General features: G+C 37.8%; 1 protein-coding gene across 2 annotated transcripts in view; it reads left to right on the forward strand.

Annotated features, from left to right (window-relative positions):
- UBE2W (ubiquitin conjugating enzyme E2 W) overlaps positions 1-19254 on the forward strand; it is an 87858-nt gene that overhangs the window by 33834 nt on the left and 34770 nt on the right. For both annotated transcript variants that reach the window (XR_006601517.1, XM_004762344.3), the window contains exons 2-3: positions 7028-7119; positions 14859-14961. Coding sequence is in view for 1 of the 2 variants with exons in the window: in XM_004762344.3 (XP_004762401.1) it covers positions 7028-7119; positions 14859-14961 (195 nt within the window). In the remaining variant the exon portion in view is untranslated. The remainder of the gene's footprint in view (positions 1-7027; positions 7120-14858; positions 14962-19254) is intronic.

Below are 19254 nucleotides of genomic sequence, written 5' to 3' on the forward strand. Positions count from 1 at the left end.
AAAGTCAGATGTAATTTCTGGTTTCCCAGTGCATATAAAAGTTATATTTATACTATATTATAGTCTTAAGTATGCAGTAACATTATGTCTGAAAAAACTGTGCATAGGGTAATTGAAAAATACTTTTCAATTTCAATTGAAAAATAATTTTCAGGTAGCTGGGTGGCTCAGTTGTTAAGCACCTGCCTATGGCTCAGGTCATAATCCCAGGGTCCTGGGACTGAGACCTGCATCAAGACCTGCATCAGGCTCTCTGCTCAGCGGGAAGCCTGATTCTCCCTCTCCAACTCCCCCTGCTTGTGTTCCCTCTCTTTCTGTCTTTCTATGTCAAATAACTAAATGAAAATCTTTGAAAAGAAAAATACTTTACTGCTCAAGAATGCTGACCACCATTGAGCTCTTAGTGAATTGTAATCTCTTTGCTGGTGCAGGTTCTTGTCTTGCTGTTGATGGTCACTGACTGTTCAGGGTTGTAGGTGCTGAAGGTGGGGGTGGCTGTGGCAATTTCTTAAAATAAGACAAGAGTGAAATTTGCCATATCAATCAACTCTTCCTTTCAGGAACTATTTCTGTGTTTAACAGTATCTGACCCACAGTAGAACTTTTTCAAAATAGGAATCAATCCTTTCAAACCCTACCATTGCTTTATTAACTAAGTTTATGTAGTACTCTGAATCCTTTCTAATTTCAACAATTGTCACAGCATCTTTACCAGTAGATTCCATCTCAAGAAACCACTTTCTTCGTTCATCTATAAGAAGCAACTCGTCATCCATTCAAATTTTATCAGGAGATACAGCAGTTCTGTCACATCTTCAGGCTCCACTTCTAATTCTACTTTTGCTGTTTCTACCACATCTGCAGTTACTTCCTCCACTGAATTCTTGAACCCCTCAGAGTCCTCCATGAGGATTGGAATCAACTACACTCCTGCTAGTGTTGATATTTTGACCTCATCCTGTGAATTACACATGTCCTTAATGGCACCTACAAGAGTAAATCCTTTCCAGAAGATTTTCAGTTTGCTTTGACCAGATGCATCAGAGGAATCAACTCTATTGGAACTATATCTTATGAAATGTGTTTAAATAATGAAACTTGAAAGTCAGAATTAGTCCATGATCTATGACTGCAGAATAGATGTTATGTTAGCTGGCATGAGAACAACATTAATCTCTTCGCACATCTCCATCAGAGCTCTTGGGTGACTAGGTACATTGTCAGTGAGGAGCAGTATTTTCAAAGGAATCTTCCCTGAGCAGTTGGTCTCAAGAGTAGACTTAAAATATTCAGTAAACTGTTGTAAACAGATGTGCTGTCATCCAGGCTTTGTTGTTCTGTTTACAGAACAGAGGGAAAGTAGATTCAGCATAATTCTGAAGGGCTCTAGGATTTTTGGAATCCTCAATGAGCATTGACTTCAGCTTAAAGTCCACAGCTGTGTTAGTCCCTAACAAGAGTCAGCCTGTCCTTTGAAGCTTTTGAAGCCAGCCATTGACTTATGTTCTCTAGCTATGGAAGTTTTAGATGGCATTTTCTTCTAATAGAAGACAGTTTCATCTCCATTGAAAATCTGTTGTTTAGTGAACCACCCTCGTTAATTATCTTAGCTGGATCTTCTGGAGAACTTGCCACTTCACCTTGCACTTTCATGTTATGGAACCAGCTTCTTTTCTTTCCTTAAACCTTATGAACCAGTCTCTGCCAGCTTCAGACCTTTCTTCTGTAGCTTCCTCACCTTTCTTAGATTTCACAGATTTAAAGAGTTAGTGCCTATCTCTGGATTAGGCTTTGATTGAAGGAGCTCTTGTGGCTGTTTTGATCAATCCAGACCAGTTAGACTTTGTCCATATCATCAATAAGGCTGTTTAACTTCTTACCACTTGTGTATTCACTGAGTTAGCACTTTCAGTTTCCTGTATGAACTTTTATGTTGCATTCACAACTGGCAACTTGGTGCATTTCATTTGATGTGGTATTTTTCAGCTTAAACAGTAGTGTGCATTATGGAACAACCATAGTAGTATTTAAAAAAAAAATACTATCATACCCATCATCCTCAGCTGTGTAAAAAAAAGCAAAAACTGGAATAATATTTAACAGTGGACATTGATGAAAATGATAGTAGCTGAAGAGGCAGAGATCACATTGTTAGGATAATACTTTATGGTTAAGCCTGTGCTACACAAAGTGTGGTGTGTGGACCTGGTACCAGGCCATGCTTTTCATTTAATGAGGAGTTGGAGAAATTCTCCTTGATAATTTAATAACATATTTCTCCAGCTGGTTTCAGTGAGGCAGTAGATTATAGTTTAAGAACACGTGAAGCAATAAATGTTTGTAGTATTGTAGTACTATCACTGAAGATGATTAGGGTTAAACAAAAATAATGTGGCGTATCCACCAAAAGTAAACAGACTCTTTTGTTAGGTAATGAAGGGTGGGGTTGAGTTATTTGCATTCATGGCTGATCTACCAAGCCAGAGCCACTGAAAAGCCAAACCAGTTTGGTGGTGGTGGTGGTGGTTGTGGTTTATGTAGGTTCCCCACCCAATGTGGGGCTTAAATTTACCACCCTGAGATCAAAAGTCGCAGGTTCTACTGTCTGCCAGTGAGGTGCCTCAAGCCAAATCAGTTCTGAAAGTGTTCATAAGCATTGCTTCTCAGGGTATCTAGATGTATCAAGATCTTTCTTATTGAGTATATAAATCCACCAGGATCTCTCACAGCTCAAATTCCTGAGTCTTCCAGACTCGAGCCAACGTAAGATGAGGCTTAGATATGAGTTTTCGGATTTATTCTGTGTTTGAGGTGCTTCCAAACATTTAGGTTCTGGGCCTGCCTGTTTTTGATGGACAAGAAGAGAAAAAGAAATTCTCTTGCTAGTAACTTCAGGCCTTTTAGTCAGGGAGGAGAAGATGTCTGTGTACTGCTGTTATGTAAATTCTGGAAATAAAGTGTATATTTAAAGATTGAGATCATGTATTTTTGGTTAGGTGTTAAATATTGAAAAAAGAATCATTTTAGCCATATTTAACTTACTCAGAAATTAAACTTTTATTAATATAATGTTCATAGATTTTTAAATGTACATTTAAAAAAATATTTAAACATCTGGAATCGATATCTTACCAATGGTGTTTAATTGGCAGAAGTTTTCCTTTTCTGGTGTTCTGTAAGATAATGGTGCATCTTATGATGATGTTTCTTAGATTCAGAGAACATGGTACATTTGCAATATATGTAATTAGTTTTCCCATACCTCACCAGTTTAGGTACAGAAAAGGGTGATATTTGGTCAAGAACCACTAGAACTCTAATTTCTTGGCTTCTTCCTCACCCAGTGGTTTCTGGGTAGTTTCCTGCTTCTTTGTTTACAGTAGTTACCTTTTGCAGCTATTTCCCATTATTTCCAGCTACCTCATTCTGTAGCTGCCATTTTCAGTACTGTCTGGGAAAGCTGACCACATTGCCATGCTATAGTTTTCACAACGAGTGGTATCATTGCTTTTGTATTTCTCTTTTGCTTTTTCTAAGTTTTGTCTTCCAAATTAGGAAGCTATTAGCTATTATCTCCTCATGAGATAATAGCTTTCTGTTGATTGAGGCTACATGGTGTGATCTCTAGTTTACAGTCGTTCTTCATATCCTCAAGTGAGTAGGAATTATTTTTTTATTTTTACATCAAATTTTTTAGATCTTTCTCTTTTAGCTTCTGGTTCCACATTCAGGAAACTCAGAATCAGTCCCCCCCCCTTTTTTTTTTGTTTTTGTTTTGTTTTCTTTTTGAGTATAACTGATTAAAACCAGTTGCTTAGAAGATCCAGTGGACCCTTGAGAGGACCGATTGGTTACTTAAAGACATGTTGGGGCACCTGGGTGGCTGAGTCAGTTAAGTATCTGACTTTGACTCAGGTTTTGATCTCAGAGTCCTGGGATTGGGCTCTGTGTTCAGTGAGGAGTCCGCTGCTTTCTTTCCCTCTGCCTCTGCCTGCATGTGCGCACGTAAGCACACTCTCTCTCAAACAAAGTCTTTAAAAATAAATAAATAAATAAATGTCCTGCCTTCTCCAAGGAATTACTGTTTTCTTTTCTCTCTCTCTCTCTTTTTTAAGGATTTTATTTATTTATTTGACAGAGATCACAAGTAGGCAGAGGGGGGGGGAGCAGACTCCCTGCCGAGCAGAGAGCCCAATGCAGGGCTCGATCTCAGGACTCTGAGATTATGACTGAGCCGAAGGCAGAGGCTTAACCCACTGAGCCACCCTGGTGCCCCAGGAGGCCAGTAATCTTAGCATGTGAGCTTCTGAATTGGGCTGTTCACAGTATGGCAAATGATTCTGCGGAGAGTGACCAAAATGTAAGCCATAGTCTTTTAGAACCTAATCTTGGGAGTAACATTGTTTCTGCTATATTCTGTTGGTCACTGACAGTTTTGGTACAGTGTTGGAAGGAACTACAGAAAAATGTGAATATAAGGAAACAGAGTTAATTGGAGATTGCTCTTAGAGTTTGGTCATCACAGGCCTCTTGAGAACATGTAAGGAGTAGTATCAGGGTGTGGAAAACATTTCTTTTTTGTATCACTATATTCAGGAGACCTAGGGTTAATTATGCCAGTAAAATTCTTCATAGCTTACCTTTTTATCCTCCTGTTTCAGTTAGTAGCTATGCAAATAAACTTCCCTTGATTTGATAATTAGAGATTGCTTTCCCTGTTTCAGTGAGGTTCTCAAGATCCCCAAAATGTGGTTATTGAAACAAGATTTTTCCAAGATGCTTTACACTAAGGGGGTTCCGTTACTTTTGGAAGCCTCTGTGTTATCTTCTTCCCCTTGGAGAATCATGTGCTAGTTAGTATATTAGAAGTCTCTGAGTGGCACCTGGGTGGCTCAGTGGGTTAAAGCCTCTGCCTTCGTCTCAGGTCATGATCCCAGGGTCCTGGGGTCGAGCCCCACATCGGGCTGGCTCTCTGCTCAGCAGGGACCCTGCTTCCTCCTCTTTCTCTGCCTGCTTGTGATCTGTCAAATAAATAAATAAAATCTTAAAAAAAAAAAAAATAAAAAAGAAGTCTCTGAGAAGGCCTGCATTGAAGAAAATAGTTTCTCCATTTTGTACCCAGTGTTTTTAAAAATGTACTTGATCACTGAATCACTATATTGTATACCTGTTAATATAACACTGTATGTTAACGATACTGGAATTAAAATTAAAAACTTAATAAAGGGGCGCCTGGGTGGCTCAGTGGGTTAAAGCCTCTGCCTTCGGCTCAGGTCATGATCTCAGAGTCCTGGGATCGGGCTCCGCATCGGGCTCTCTGCTCAAGCAGGGAGCCTGCTTCCTTCTCTCTCTCTCTTCCTGCCTCTCTGCCTACTTGTGATCTCTGTCTGTCAAATAAATAAATAAAAATCTTTAAAAAAAAAAAAACTTAATAAAAACATTTACTTGATCATATAACCCACATTTGTTATTGTAAGTGGAATAAATTAAAAACCTTGTTCTAACAAAAATTTATCACAATTACATTCCTTTATTCAAAACAAGTTATATAGGCAGGCAGCTTTTTTTTACATTTTAGGTAGTTAAAATTTCTCTTAAGTACTTTTCAGTTTGTAATTATTTTACATTTTGGGAGGCAACTGACGTCAGAAATTGCAAGTAGCCGATACTTTATTTTCATTGTTATTAGCAATTGTGATATTGCAAGATCCAAGGGAAGTTTTCATTCTTGGCCATTTAAAGGGCCATTTAGGAGATTTTGTTTTGTTTTGTTTTGGGTTTTTTGGATAATTTGTATTGATTTATTAGCAAATGTTTTTGAGCATGTTTTAAGGCCCTGGGTTTGCTGTGATCAACAACATTGTCCATCCTCCTTGTAAGGAGGCAGCCAGACAAATGTAAGAACGTAATTGCAGAAGGGCTGCAGAGAACAAAGCAAAGACATGATGGTCCATAGATAGCTAGCTGTCTGTGGGTCAAGTATGTGCCTATTAATAGGTTCTTGTGCAGTGATTCTCAAGAAAGAAGGGAAAAGTTTTCTAACCTGTAATGGTGTTGGATGATGTTAAGCTTACTTGAAAGTATCCAGCATTGAAAAGATCTAGAAACATGCTATATTGTTAGTAATATTTCATTGTCCAGAAAAACTACAAGCTAGCTTTTAAATGGAAAATTGTTGAGTTCTGAACAGATATCCATGCTTGTTTACTTTAATGCAAGAAAAGATGCTCATTAAGAGTCTTTATAGTGTTACATCAGTTCTAATAACATTAGTTATTTGGTTTTTAAACCCATAAGCTGTGGGCTTCTGTGGTTTTTGTGTTGCTTTGTTGTATACTGGGAAAGAATGTCCACTAGTGATTACATGGGAAGAGTGAGCAATAAAAACTGTATAAACAAGAATGTAAAATATAGCCATTTGGGGGCATCTAATGTGTGGAAAAATAACTATATATCAGGTCCTGACATTATATTCTGGAATTGAAAGTTTGTGTGTAGGTATCCTATTTAAAAATGAAAACAAATATGGGCTGTAAATTGTAAATTAAAATTATTCAAAACATTTTCAAAAGGCTTTTTGCATATGTGGTTACTGTATAGTTTTTTGGCAAGCTTGTATGTCTAAAGTGACATTTTTAAAGGATGATGGAGAAGTGTGGTTTTTATAATTGGAAAGTAGTAAAGGAAACACTGCTGAAACTTTTAAGCAGTTATAATCTGGGCTGAGATCTTATAACCTCAGTGGAGTAGCAGTGACGTTTTGTAGGTAGTGGTCTGCTTTTCGTAACCACTTAACAGCATCATTGTTTACAAATCTATTTAGAAATATTTTGATTGTGAATTACAGGGCAAACAAAAATTAAAGAGGTATATAAGATATATACAAGATGAAAAGTTCTTGCAAAAGAAAAGGTGTGAGCATTTGGAAGAAATTTACTCAAGGATTTCAGATGGAAACTAGAAGGATGTTTATATTGTCTTTTTTTTTTTTTTTTAAGTACAAATTACTGTTGATATTCTTTTCTAGAAACGACTGCAGAAAGAACTGTTGGCTTTGCAAAATGACCCACCTCCCGGAATGACTTTAAATGAAAAGAGTGTTCAGAATTCAATTACACAGTAAGTATTTAATTCTTGAAGTCATTGTTTCTTTTATTATTAGTGTAAAGCATGAATATACACTTATTTTTAAAAATGTAATATTTGGGGGCACCTGGATGGCTCATTTGATTAAGTGTCCAACTCTTGATTTTGATTAAGGGTCATGAGATCAAGCCCCTCTTTGGGCTCTGCACTCAGTGGGGAGTCTGCTTGAGATTCTCTCTTGCTGTCTCTCACTCTGCCCCTCTCTTTGCTCTCTCTCCCAAATAAATCTTAAAAAAAATTTTAAATGTGGAATTTTCATGTTTCATACCACTTTATTCCATCAAGAGGTAAATAAATAGATCTTATCCTATGCTTTCGTATTTCCCATTTTGTATTTCCCATAATAGTATCATCATACACATTGCGTATGATGTATGATTTGTTAACCTTTTTTTTCCCCAACCATATGTTGGTTAGTAACATTTTAAAATGTTTCCTACTAAAGAGGCAGCATATAAAAACTTTGGCTTGACTTTTGTTTATGAAATGATCTTCATCTAAAATAGAGCAGTTTGGCATGAGGTTGTTTATCAAATTTTTCAAAACCACATGTAGAGGTTTGAAGAGAATAATAGTCAAGAGGTGTCTCCAATCCCTGAACGCATTAATTGCCCTGTACAGAACGGTAACTAAATGCCAGACTCTCTTCAGCAGCCTCTTTTAATAGATAAGAAACTTCATGAGGATAGAAAAGTGAACCATAGAAGGAAGACACAGAAATGGTCTAATTCTGCTCCTTCCTTGGGCACAAAGAAGTCTTTTTCAGATATGAAACCAAGAAGAGTGGAGAGAGACATATGTGTCCTCTCATAAAGATGAGCATTTCAATTAGTTTGAAATGTTTTTTTTTCTATTTTTTTTTCTTTTTTTTAATTTGCTGAGTCAGAGTGAGAAGGAACACAAGCAGGGGGAGTGGGAGAGGGAGAAGCAGGCTTCCTGCCCACTGAGCAGGGAGCCTGATGTGGGTCTCAATCCCAGGAACCTGGGATCATGACCTGAGCCGAAGGCAGATGCTTAACCACTGAGCCACTCAGGCCCCCCAAGCGATAGAAGTTTCTTAAGTGAAGATACAGAAAAAGCTCTCCAGTGAGAAGGGTCCCGACAGAGTTGCCCTGAAATGTTTTCTAAAGTATCATTCTAAGATCTCACAACCCAGTACAGTCTATTTTTACCATTCTTTTGACTTTATAGTTGTGTTAGACAAGGCTAAATGTTCTGAAATGGGGCGTGGGGAGAGGGATTTAAAATAATGGAACCTTTCCTTAAAATCTTCAGAAACATGAAAGAGAGAGGAGGCAACAAGATAAAAAAGTATACAGTAAACCAAATTATAGGACAAAAAGAATAATTCAAATAGTGATATATTCTAGGTCCAGAGAGGAAAAGTGACCAGAATTCATGGACATATTTATCCTTTTAGAGAAATAATTTTAGTTAGCTTTGACTTTGAGATTTGAGTCCATACTTATGACAGAATTCAAGCTTTTTAAAAACAGAGATGTGAAGAATGGATCTATTGATGTTTGGATGGATATATTGTTGTTTGAAAATGAGTACGGATATCTAGCTCTATAACAATCTTTTTAAAACATGGCTGGGTTCTCAAGCATTTTTAGGTTCCCTGCAAAATTGAGCAGAAGGTACAGAGATTGCCCACATACCCTCTGCTCTCACACATGCACAACCCTCCCCCATTGTCAACATCCCCCACCAGAGTGGGACATTTGTTATAATTGAGGAGGTGTGATTGACACATCGTAATCCCTCAGAGTCTATAGTTTACATTGTAATTCATTCGTTGTGCTGTATGGTTGGGTGAATGTTCAATGACATGTTTTATCATTATGGTATCATGTGGAATATTTCACTGCCCTGAAGATCGCCTGTGCTCCAGCTACTCATCACCCCTCCCATTGATCTTTTTACTGTTTCTGTAGTTTTCCCTTCCCCAGACCCTCATATAGTTGGAATCCTACAGTATGTAGCCTTTCAGATGGCCTCTATTACTTAGTAATATTCATTTAAGGTTCTTTTGTTTCTTGTTGTGACTCTTGATTGATTTTTTAATTTCTCTCAAGTGAAATTTGAAAATGGAGAACATATTTAGAGTGTATGACATTTGTTCTATATAATTAAATGAAGATTTTTTGGGGGGGTTGTGTATAATGAACAGATTATATTCCATTTTCATCAGTAATAATCAAGTGCTTCATATTTCAGCCATTTCCCATTTTCAGAACCACGTAATATAATGATTTATAAATGGTTAAAGGAATGTTTTACATTTGTACAAATGGAAACATTTGTTTAGATTGGCAAGCAATTTTACCACAAATTGTTTAACTACCAAAACTGCAGTATCTTTGTTGTAGAATAAACCTGTCATTTTTAGAGATGTTTGTCAGACAGTTTTTCTTTTAAAATAATTTACTGTAAATGAGTCACAAAAGTTTTTTTTATCTTTGGCTGTCTTCCAGGATATAAAAGTAGTCTTAAAAAATTAGATCTTAAAAGGTATGTTTAAGTGGAATAAGAATGATGATTTTTTTAAAAAGCACGTTCAGCTTTCTGGAAGACAGTTTTGTAGCATGTATTAAGACCTTTTGAAAAAGCATATCATATCCTTTGAACTAATAAATAAACCCCTATGCTGAACTAAGGAAGGAACAGAGACATAGAAAGATTAACCCAGGGGTGCCTGGTTGCCTCATTTAGTAGAATGTGCAATTCTTTTATTTATTTATTTTTTAAAAGATTTTATATATTTATTTGATAGAGATCACAAGTAGGCAGAGAGGCGGGCAGAGGGAGAGGGGGAAAGCAGGCTCCCTGCTTGAGCAGAGAGCCTGATGCAGGGTTGATCCCAGGACCTTGAGATCATGAACTGAGCCGAAGGCAGAGGCTTTAGCCCACTGAGCCACCCAGGTGCCCAGAACATGAAATTCTTGATCTTAGGGTTGTGAGTTTAAGCCCCATGTTGGTGGACATAGAGCTTGCCTTAAAAAAAAAAAAAAAGGTTAACTTGGAACTGACTATACTCATTTCAATATTACTATTTCTAGAGACAATTTAGAAGCAATTTAAATGTCAGTAAAAGGGAAATGGTTTCTCAAAGTTAGACCATGGAATGGCATCCCTTGAGTTACAGCCTGTAGTCAGCATGAAATGCAGAAAGTTTGTATAAACATAATCCCTTTGAAAATCCCTGAGAGAGACCATATTGGTGTGTATCCTGTCGTAATTTATCCAACGGAGCTAGTTTTTCCTTTGGAGGGGAATAGTTGGCCATTTCTTTGATTAGGAGCTATGAATGCATGAAAAATAACTGTTTAAACATTAGAACCCTAGAACAATAACTACTCACTGGAAGTTAAGAACTGAGACTTCTCCCATTTTATTCATCCTCAGAGGCATGTGCCCTTAATTGGACTCATAAACACTGAGGATTTATTTTTGTTTATTTGTTTTGTTATTTTTTAAAAAATTTTATTTATTATTATTTTTTAGAGAGAGCAAGGGGGAGGTGGGCAGAGGGAGAGAGAATCTTAAGCATACTCCATCCCCAGCATGGAGCCCGACATGGGACCATGACCCTGAGATAGTGACCTGAGCTGAAATCAAGAGTCACACCCTTAACCAACTGATTCAAGTGTACACATAATTTAACATAATTTAACTACATATAATTTATCAATTCCATTGATAAACTATAAAATGGCTAGAATGAAATGTACTGAAAGTACTTCAACAGTGATTATATTTGGGTGATTTTTGTTTATACCTTTCTAAATTTTCTATAGTGAACATATATTGCTTTTTCAATTAGCAAAAAGTTATTTAAAATTATCCTGCACAATGTTGAAAATATATGCCACCTTTGACGTGTCTCACCCAGATATTGGAAGGATTACTAAGATATTTGCTTAGCTATTATTTAAAAGCTGTATTTGGATAGATCACAGGTAAATTTATGGTACAGTATGTCCTAAAATTTTTTTTTTTAAGATTTTTATTTATTTGTCAGAGAGAGAGAGAGAGAGAGAGAGCGAGCAAGTGCAAGCGAGTATACACAAGCAGGCAGAGAGGCAGGCAGGGGCAGCGAGAGAAGCAGGTTTCCTGCTGAGCAAGTAACCCTATGCGGGACTTGATCCCATGACCCTGGGATCATGACCTGAGCCGAAGGCAGTGGCTTAACCCACTGAGCCACCCAGGCGTCCTTGTCCTAAAATTTTTATTTCAGGATTTTATTTATTGTCAGAGAGAGAAACAGCACAGAAGCAAGGGGAAAGGCAGGCAGAGGGAGAAGCAGGCTCCCTGCTGAGCAAGGAGCTTGACTCAGGACTTGATCCCAGGACCTAGGATCATGTCCTGAGCCAAAGGTAGACACTTAACAGACTGAGCCACCCAGGTGTCTCTGACCTAAAATTTGCCTTATAAAGAGAATGAAATGGCACCAGGAGGGGGTGCCCAGGTGGCTCAGTTGGTTAAAAAGCTGGACTCTTGGTTTGGTTTTGTTTTTGTTTTTTTTTTTAAGATTTTATTTATTTATTTGACAGAGAACACAAGTAGGTAGAGAGGCAGGCAAAGAGAGAGGAAGGGAAGCAGGCTCTGCACTGAGCGAGAGCCCGATGCGGGGCTCCATCCCAGGGTCCTGGGATCATGACCTGGGCCGAAGGCAGAGGCTTTAACCCGCTGAGCCACCCAGGCGCCCCTGGACTCTTGGTTTTTGACTCAAGTCATCATCTCAAGATCCTGAGATCAAGCCCTGCATTGAGGTTGAGCCCAGAGCTGCCTGAGACCCTTCCTTTCCCTTCCCCTCTTTTCTTTCTCCTGCTCTTACTAGCTCATCACTCATTCAATCAAACAAATCAAATCAACTTTTAAAGAAAGAGCACCAGGAAGTCCTCTGGTTTTTCCTTGGAATAGTCATTGTGCATAGTAGATGTCAGGGATGAAGGGGGATCTTGATGGCTAGCAAAGACCCAGTTTGTAAGGAGAACACGTTTTCGTTTTTTATTTGTTTTTAATGCAGCTTATGCATTATATTTAATTTACTATGTACTGGTTCTGATATCAGGAAAATACTACGTGTTTTGCATATGTAATGCCATTTATCTTTGCAACACTTTGAGATGAGTGTCCTTTTGTAATGAACTTTTAACTTTGTTTTAAATGTGTGTTTTAGAATTGAAATAGTTAAAACAAGTAAAACAATAGTTTTACTTTTTACAAAAGTAAAACAGCTTACTCATGGCCACCGCGAATGGACAGACCTGTGTAATTCAATGTAAACTATTGCTTCATGGTCATATCATGTGTGGTATTCAGCATACACTTTGAAAATGAATAGCTATCCTTTTAAAGGCATGCATGTGTTAGCTGATTGCTTTCTAAGAACAGGCACATTTATTATACTAATCCATAGTATGTGGGGTGATGACTAGAACCTCAACACTGTATTCTCAATATTACTTCCTTAATACTGTACTTAAAGTAATAAATTTTTATACCTAAAAAGTTTAAGATGAAAGGAATTGGCCAGTGCTTTAATTAGGAGTCTTATGATTAGTCCACTTTTGCTTCAATGTGGCCCCACCATCTTTGCCACCATAATCCTTATTCTACTCCCCTTTTTAAATTTTTATTTATTTATTTTTTTATTAGAGAACACATACATGACCAGCAGGGTTGGGGAGGGGGGTGGCAGGGAGGGAGAGAGAGAGAATCTTAAACAAGCTTAAGATGCAGGGCTCAATGTCAGGATCCTGAGATCAGACCTGAGCTGAAATAGAGAGTTGGATGCTTAACTGAGCCACCCTGATGTCCCAGTTTTTCCCTTTTTAAAATTAATTAATTTAATTAATTTATTTTTAAGATCATTTATTTGAGAGAGCATGAGCAGGGGAGGGGCAGAGTGAGAAATGTACCCCCCCCCCTTTTTTTTTATAAGAGAAGAGATATGGGTACTTGGCTGGCTCAGTCAGTAGAGCATGTTACTGTCAATCTCAGTATTGTGAGTTCAAGCCCCATGTTGGGCATAGGACTTACTAATAAGTGAGCAAGGGATTGATTGTAATTATAAACAGATGTATATTCATTATTATTTTATGTGGAAACAAAGTAGGCTTATAAAGAGGCTATAGAAATCACTTCTAAGTGAGATACCTACCACCTCACACCGGTCAGAATGGCTAAAATTAACCAGTCAGGAAATGACAGATGCTGGCGAGGATGCGGAGAAAGGGGAACCCTCCTACACTGTTGGTGGGGGTGCAAGCAGGTGCAGCCACTCTGGAAAACTTTATGGAGGTTCCTCAAAAGATTGAAAATAGAGAAGCTACCCTATGATTCAGCAATTGCACTACTGGGTATTTACCCTAAAGTTACAAACGTAGGGATCTGAAGGGGCATGTGCTCCTGAATGTTTATAGCAGCAGTGTCCACAGTAGCCAAACTATGGAAAGAGCCTAGATGTCCATCAACAGATGAATGGATAAAGAAGATGTGAGATAGATAGATTTCGTGTGGAATATTATGCAGCCATCAAAAACCACAAGGGGTGCCTGGGTGGCTCAGTGCTTTAAGCCTCTGCCTTCTGTTCAGGTCATGATCTCCTTGGATCGAGCCCCACATCGGGCTCTTTGCTTAGCAGGGAGCCTTCTTCCCCCACCTCCTCTGTCTGTCTCTCTGCCTGCTTGTGATCTCTGTCTGTCAAATAAATAAATTTTTTTAAAAAGCCCACAAAATCTTGCCATTTACAGCAACATGGATGGAACTAGAGGGTGTTACGCTAAACGAAATAAGTCAGTCACAGAAAGGCAAATATCATATGATCTTACTGATAGGAGGAATTTGAGAGACAAGACAGAAGCTCATGGGGAAGGAGGAAAAAGTGGGATAGAACAAGGACAGAGAGGGAGACAAACCATAGGAGACTCTTAATCTCAGGAAACAAACTGAGGGTTGCTGGAGGGGAGGGGGCTGGGTGATGGACCTTGGGGAGGGTATGTACTATGGTGAGTGCTGTGAATTGTGTAAGACTGATGTTTAACAGACCTGTACCCCTGAAACAAACTATACATTATATGTTAATGAAAATTTTTTTAAAAATCTCTTTTGAGTTTTAGGAAACAACTGAAACGTGAGAGACAAAGGAAAGGCATTATAGAGCCTTGAATAGACATCAAAGTAAGGGGACTGATGTTAGCTTATCCTTTTTCCTGTTTCGTCTCTAGAATACTGATGAGAAGATAGGTCTAATAGCCATGATTCTCTAGTTGTTGATACCTACTTCGACTGTTGTTTCTAAAATGATATCAGAAAGGCAGTTCATTAGTTTGATGCTACCTATAAAATCTTTAATCATTGCAAAAATAGTATTTTGGGAAAAATAAGGTAGTGTAAAGTCATCAAAATTGACTTTGGTGTCAGCACACTTGAGTTGGGTTTTCGTTTTGTGTTTTCAGACCTGGATTAAAATTTGGCTCTGTCCTTTGCCAGTTGTCTGACTTTGAGTTGGTTACTTAACCTGTGAGCATCAGAGAAGGGTGTTAATACCTACTGTTAAAATTGTTGGGAGGATGAAGTATGCTGTTGCACATGAATGACTCTTATCTCAATGCCTGGTATAAAGCAAGTCTTCAGTGTTCCCTTTCTCAGCCCAGTTCTTACCAGAAGTTTTTAATTTGCTTTTTTCCCCCTCCTTATTCTAGGTGGATTGTAGACATGGAAGGTGCACCAGGTACCTTATATGAAGGGGAAAAATTTCAACTTCTATTTAAGTTTAGTAGTCGATATCCCTTTGACTCTCCTCAGGTAACTGCCTTTTTTTTTATTATATTTTTAGATTATAGCAAAACACTAAATTAGTGACTTTTGACTAAATACAAACTTATAAAGAAATCCATTGTAATTATGTGAATAGATTTGTTCCTTTATGTTATCTGTAATATAATCAAGATTTTATGAACATTTTACTTTATTGAGATTAGAGCTTTGCTGCTTTTATACTCTGAGAACTTAACATTGTTTTTTATGAATAGATGTTAGCAGAAAAGGGGTTGGAAATCTAACCCAGGCTCATGGGGTGTGGGAGAACTGGAATAACTGGAGGCACTTATTCCTAGATAAGATGATTGAATGATATTGTGAGGGGGCAAGTGATTTGTTGAAAAGAACACTTCTTTGATTTTGCATTGACATGTTGTCCTTGCAGTCTTTTAGTACCATAAAGATAGAATATATTATAAGATGTTAAATATCTAAACATAAGCCCTAAGTCTGATCATTATAATTTGAGGCACAGTTAGTTTACATAATGGGTTAATACTCAGGCAAGAGATAATGGTGATAGAAGAACTTTTCTGAGAGCTGTTTAACTGTGGTGAATGATTAATCTTTGGGAGTTAGAGAAAAGGAGATTCTAGGATGACTTCCAGACTTCCGACTTGGTGAGATGGGTAAATAAGTTACTAGTGGCAAAATGATAAGACTTAATGCCACCTCAGTGTAGTACTCCTAGATAATGAGGTTCTGAATAGTGAAACTTCTCAAATACCTAAAACTTGTGAAGTGCTAAAATCATTATTTTGGAGGAAATTCCTATTTCATTGCCACTTTAAATAGAATATATACCAAGGAGTGTAGGAGTAGAGATGGAGGTCAGTTCTTGTAATGTGCTTTAAATACAAGAAATTGCTTTAATAGAGGCACAGAATTAAATGGAAATGGATTCCTTGAGTTCTGCAGTTTTTGTACGAGCAGAAAATAAGATTAGGAAACCCATTTTTATCATTTTCATAAAATAAAGCTAAGGATTATGTATTGTCATGACCTCTAGGCCTCTCTATTAAGCATGTGTAGACTATGATAAGAAACCAAAGCAAACATCTTCCTTTTCTCTAGGAAATGATCTTCACATTTTGTAGCCTTTTGACTTACCAGCATCATTTAAGATAGTTAATTCTTGAAGGCAGTGGTATCTCCTTGTCACCTTCAACCGGTTCTTCTATACTTCAGCTAAGTTTTTTGAAGGGTTATGAAGGAAGAATGTGACTCACCAACTTCAAACTGTTGACTGGGGGAATATTGGAGAAGGCTTACTCTGGGAGCCCACAGATTTTTCATCAGAGGAAAATAGTATTTTAATAAACATGAACCAAATCAAGTGTCCTCTAAATTCTTTCCTTAGTATTTAAATCTAAATCAAATACCAAACTATGGAGATCATTTGAATTTCATCTTGAATATTTCTGTAAGAGCGTTTGTAATGGATTCTATCATTTTATCTCAAATTATTTTTTTCTCCTTCCCTATTTTGACTTCTGGCCTCTCTTCTGAATCTTTGATTTTGGTGTTTTCTGTGTTCTTTATTCAGCATCCCCTTGTTCTTCTCTCTCTCTCTTTTTAACATCTTTAGCCATTTTAAGCAGCTAACTCCCAGATCTATAGTTCTGTGTAGATCTTTTCTTTCTGAGGTTTAATTTCACACCACTGTTGGATATCACTACTTGAATACCTCCAGATGTCTCAAATTTAACACATCTAAATTCAATCTTTTCCAGTAACAAAATAAGGAAAAAAAAATTTTTTCTTGAGTTATTGTTCACCTGTCTGCTTGCATTGAAATTCTTCCGTTCCCCTCACTGTCAAATGCAGCTGTGCACATCCTTTTGCAGTGCTTAACTCAATTCACTCTTACCCTACTGTCAATGCTGTAGTCCAAGTTTCTATCTTTCATGTGGACTAATACATAATAGCCTTTAGTTCTTTCCACGCCTAGCCATCTGTTCACAGTGCTGTTAGATTTCCTTGAAGGTGCAGTTACCTCATTGATTTGCACAGACACACAGTGCCACCATCACCACCACAACTGTCCCTATCTCCTCCTTAAAACCTCTAATGCTTCCTTATTTTCTGCGGTGTCAGGTCTGCTTTAGCTTTTCATGTAAGTTCAAACTTAACCATTTCATCCACACATTACTTCAGTGCCTTCTACTATGTAGTAATATTTGTATTATACTTTTCTAATGTAACGTCCATTTTTATTTTATCTTGTAACGGCTCTAACGAAGTGGTTAGGGATTGATCTTTGTAAGTGAAGAAATTAAAGGCTTAGAAGTAAAGTGTCTTGTTCATGGTTTAAAAGCTAGCTAATAGGATAGTCAAGACTCAAACCCAAGTTACTCCTTTCCATACTGTCCTGTTAGGGGTGAGTACCAGAATGGGGAAAATGCTTATTTATCCAGACAGTATTGTTATCTCTAAAAGTGAAAGATAATATGTAGTATGATAACTTTGAAAGCTCTGGGGCAGTTGTTGCCAATCTTTTAGAATAGATTTTATATCACTTTTTAACATCACTCTCATGTCACAGAAGTTGTATATTCTAGTATCCATGATTGAGAAAATAACAGCTGCTCTAAGTCTACTAATACTTGATAACTATTTTTTAATTTTTATTAATCAAGAATCTCTATGATTATAAAATAATGGTAATGGTCTAGCAAAGCCTGTGAACCTAGAGCACGTGTGGCAGGTCCCTGGAGTGTATGCAAACGAGGGGGAATCGAGGGCATAGGTCTGAGAGATAATTTGGGCTGGAGGATCCATCATGGATTGTATAGCCCAGTATAAGAGTTTTGGTTTTCACTCAGAATGGGATGAAAAACCTTTGAATATTTTGAGCAGATGAATGACACGATCCTACCTAAAATTAAAAGGAAGAATTTGACTGCTGTGTGGCACATTGACTGTTGTGGGTGTATAAGGGTACAGGGAAACGAGACAACTTGCAGTAATCCAGGTGAGGGGTTGGTGGTGACTTGCACCAGAAAGTAGTAGTGGAGGTTGTGGAAGATGGCCATATTTTGGACTTACTTTATTTTACTTTATTATTATTTTTTTAAAATTTACTCATTTGAGGAAGAGGGCTCAAGCGGGTGTAAGAGGCAGAGAGAGAGTCCTCAAGCAGACTCCCCACTGAGCAGGGATTCCAGGACCCTGAGATCATGACTTGAGCCAAAATCATGAGCTGGTCTTTAGGCAACTGAGCCATCCAGGGGCTCTGGACCTGTTTTAAAGGTTGAGCCAGCAGGATTTACTAATGAATTGATAAGAAATATGAGCGAGAAAAAGGAGTCAGGGAAGACTCCATAACTTCTGGCCTGTGAAACTGGATGCATAAGTTGAAGTATAAATTATATGCTTTGGGAGCAAAAGAGAAAGCAATGACTGGTTTAGAATAGAATGAGGGGGCAAAGAGAAACCTGTTTGTTCTGGGACTTAAAGCAGAAGAAGAAAAGTTTATGTCAGAAGTGGAACAAATCATGAAAAGACATGGCTTCTCCTGAGATTTATGAGCAAATGTAGTTTTGTGTATAAATAAATGGAGGGCTACAGCAGGAAATGAAAAAGAAAGGATGTTTTGGGGCTTATCCAAGAGTGTAAAGGATTTGAAGATTTATCTCAAAGGAATTGGGAGGTATAGTCACCTCTCCTTCAAAACTGAAGTCTTCAAGTTTAGTGTCTTTACTGTTTTGCTTCTTTTCCTTTCTACTTCCTCCCTCACATTAGCAGCTCTTCCCTTCCAGATATCTTTGGCCTTTAAACTCTCTTCCTCTGTCAGAACATCCCATTTGAATGCAATAAAATTGAAACACATTATCTTGTAAATGTCTTGGTTATACTTTGTTTTTAAGCTTTTCAACTCTAATTTTTGTTGAAGATATTTTAGGCATTTTAGAAATAGGTGACGAAGTTTTGTGTTTTTTTAGGGGAAAGAGGATACTGTACTGCGTCCTGAAACCATATCAGTGCTAAAAGTGGTGCTGAGGGTGCCTGGGTGGCTCAGTGGGTTAAGCCGCTGCCTTCGGCTCAGGTCATGATCTCAGGGTCCTGGGATCGAGTCCCACATCGGGCTCTCTGCTCAGCAGGGAGCCTGCTTCCTCCTCTCTCTCTCTCTGCCTCTCTGCCTACTTGTGATCTCTCTCTGTCAAATAAATAAATAAAATCTTTAAAAAAAAATAATAAAAGTGGTGCTGAAAATATACTTACCTTGATTACAAAGCTTTAGAAACACTGGTGCAAAAGAGTAGCTGCTTTCTCCTC

This window comes from Mustela putorius, unplaced genomic scaffold, assembly GCF_011764305.1.
Source record: "Mustela putorius furo isolate JIRA1106 unplaced genomic scaffold, ASM1176430v1.1 tig00003846_pilon_pilon_pilon, whole genome shotgun sequence".
In the NCBI taxonomy this organism is placed as follows: Eukaryota; Metazoa; Chordata; class Mammalia; order Carnivora; family Mustelidae; genus Mustela; species Mustela putorius.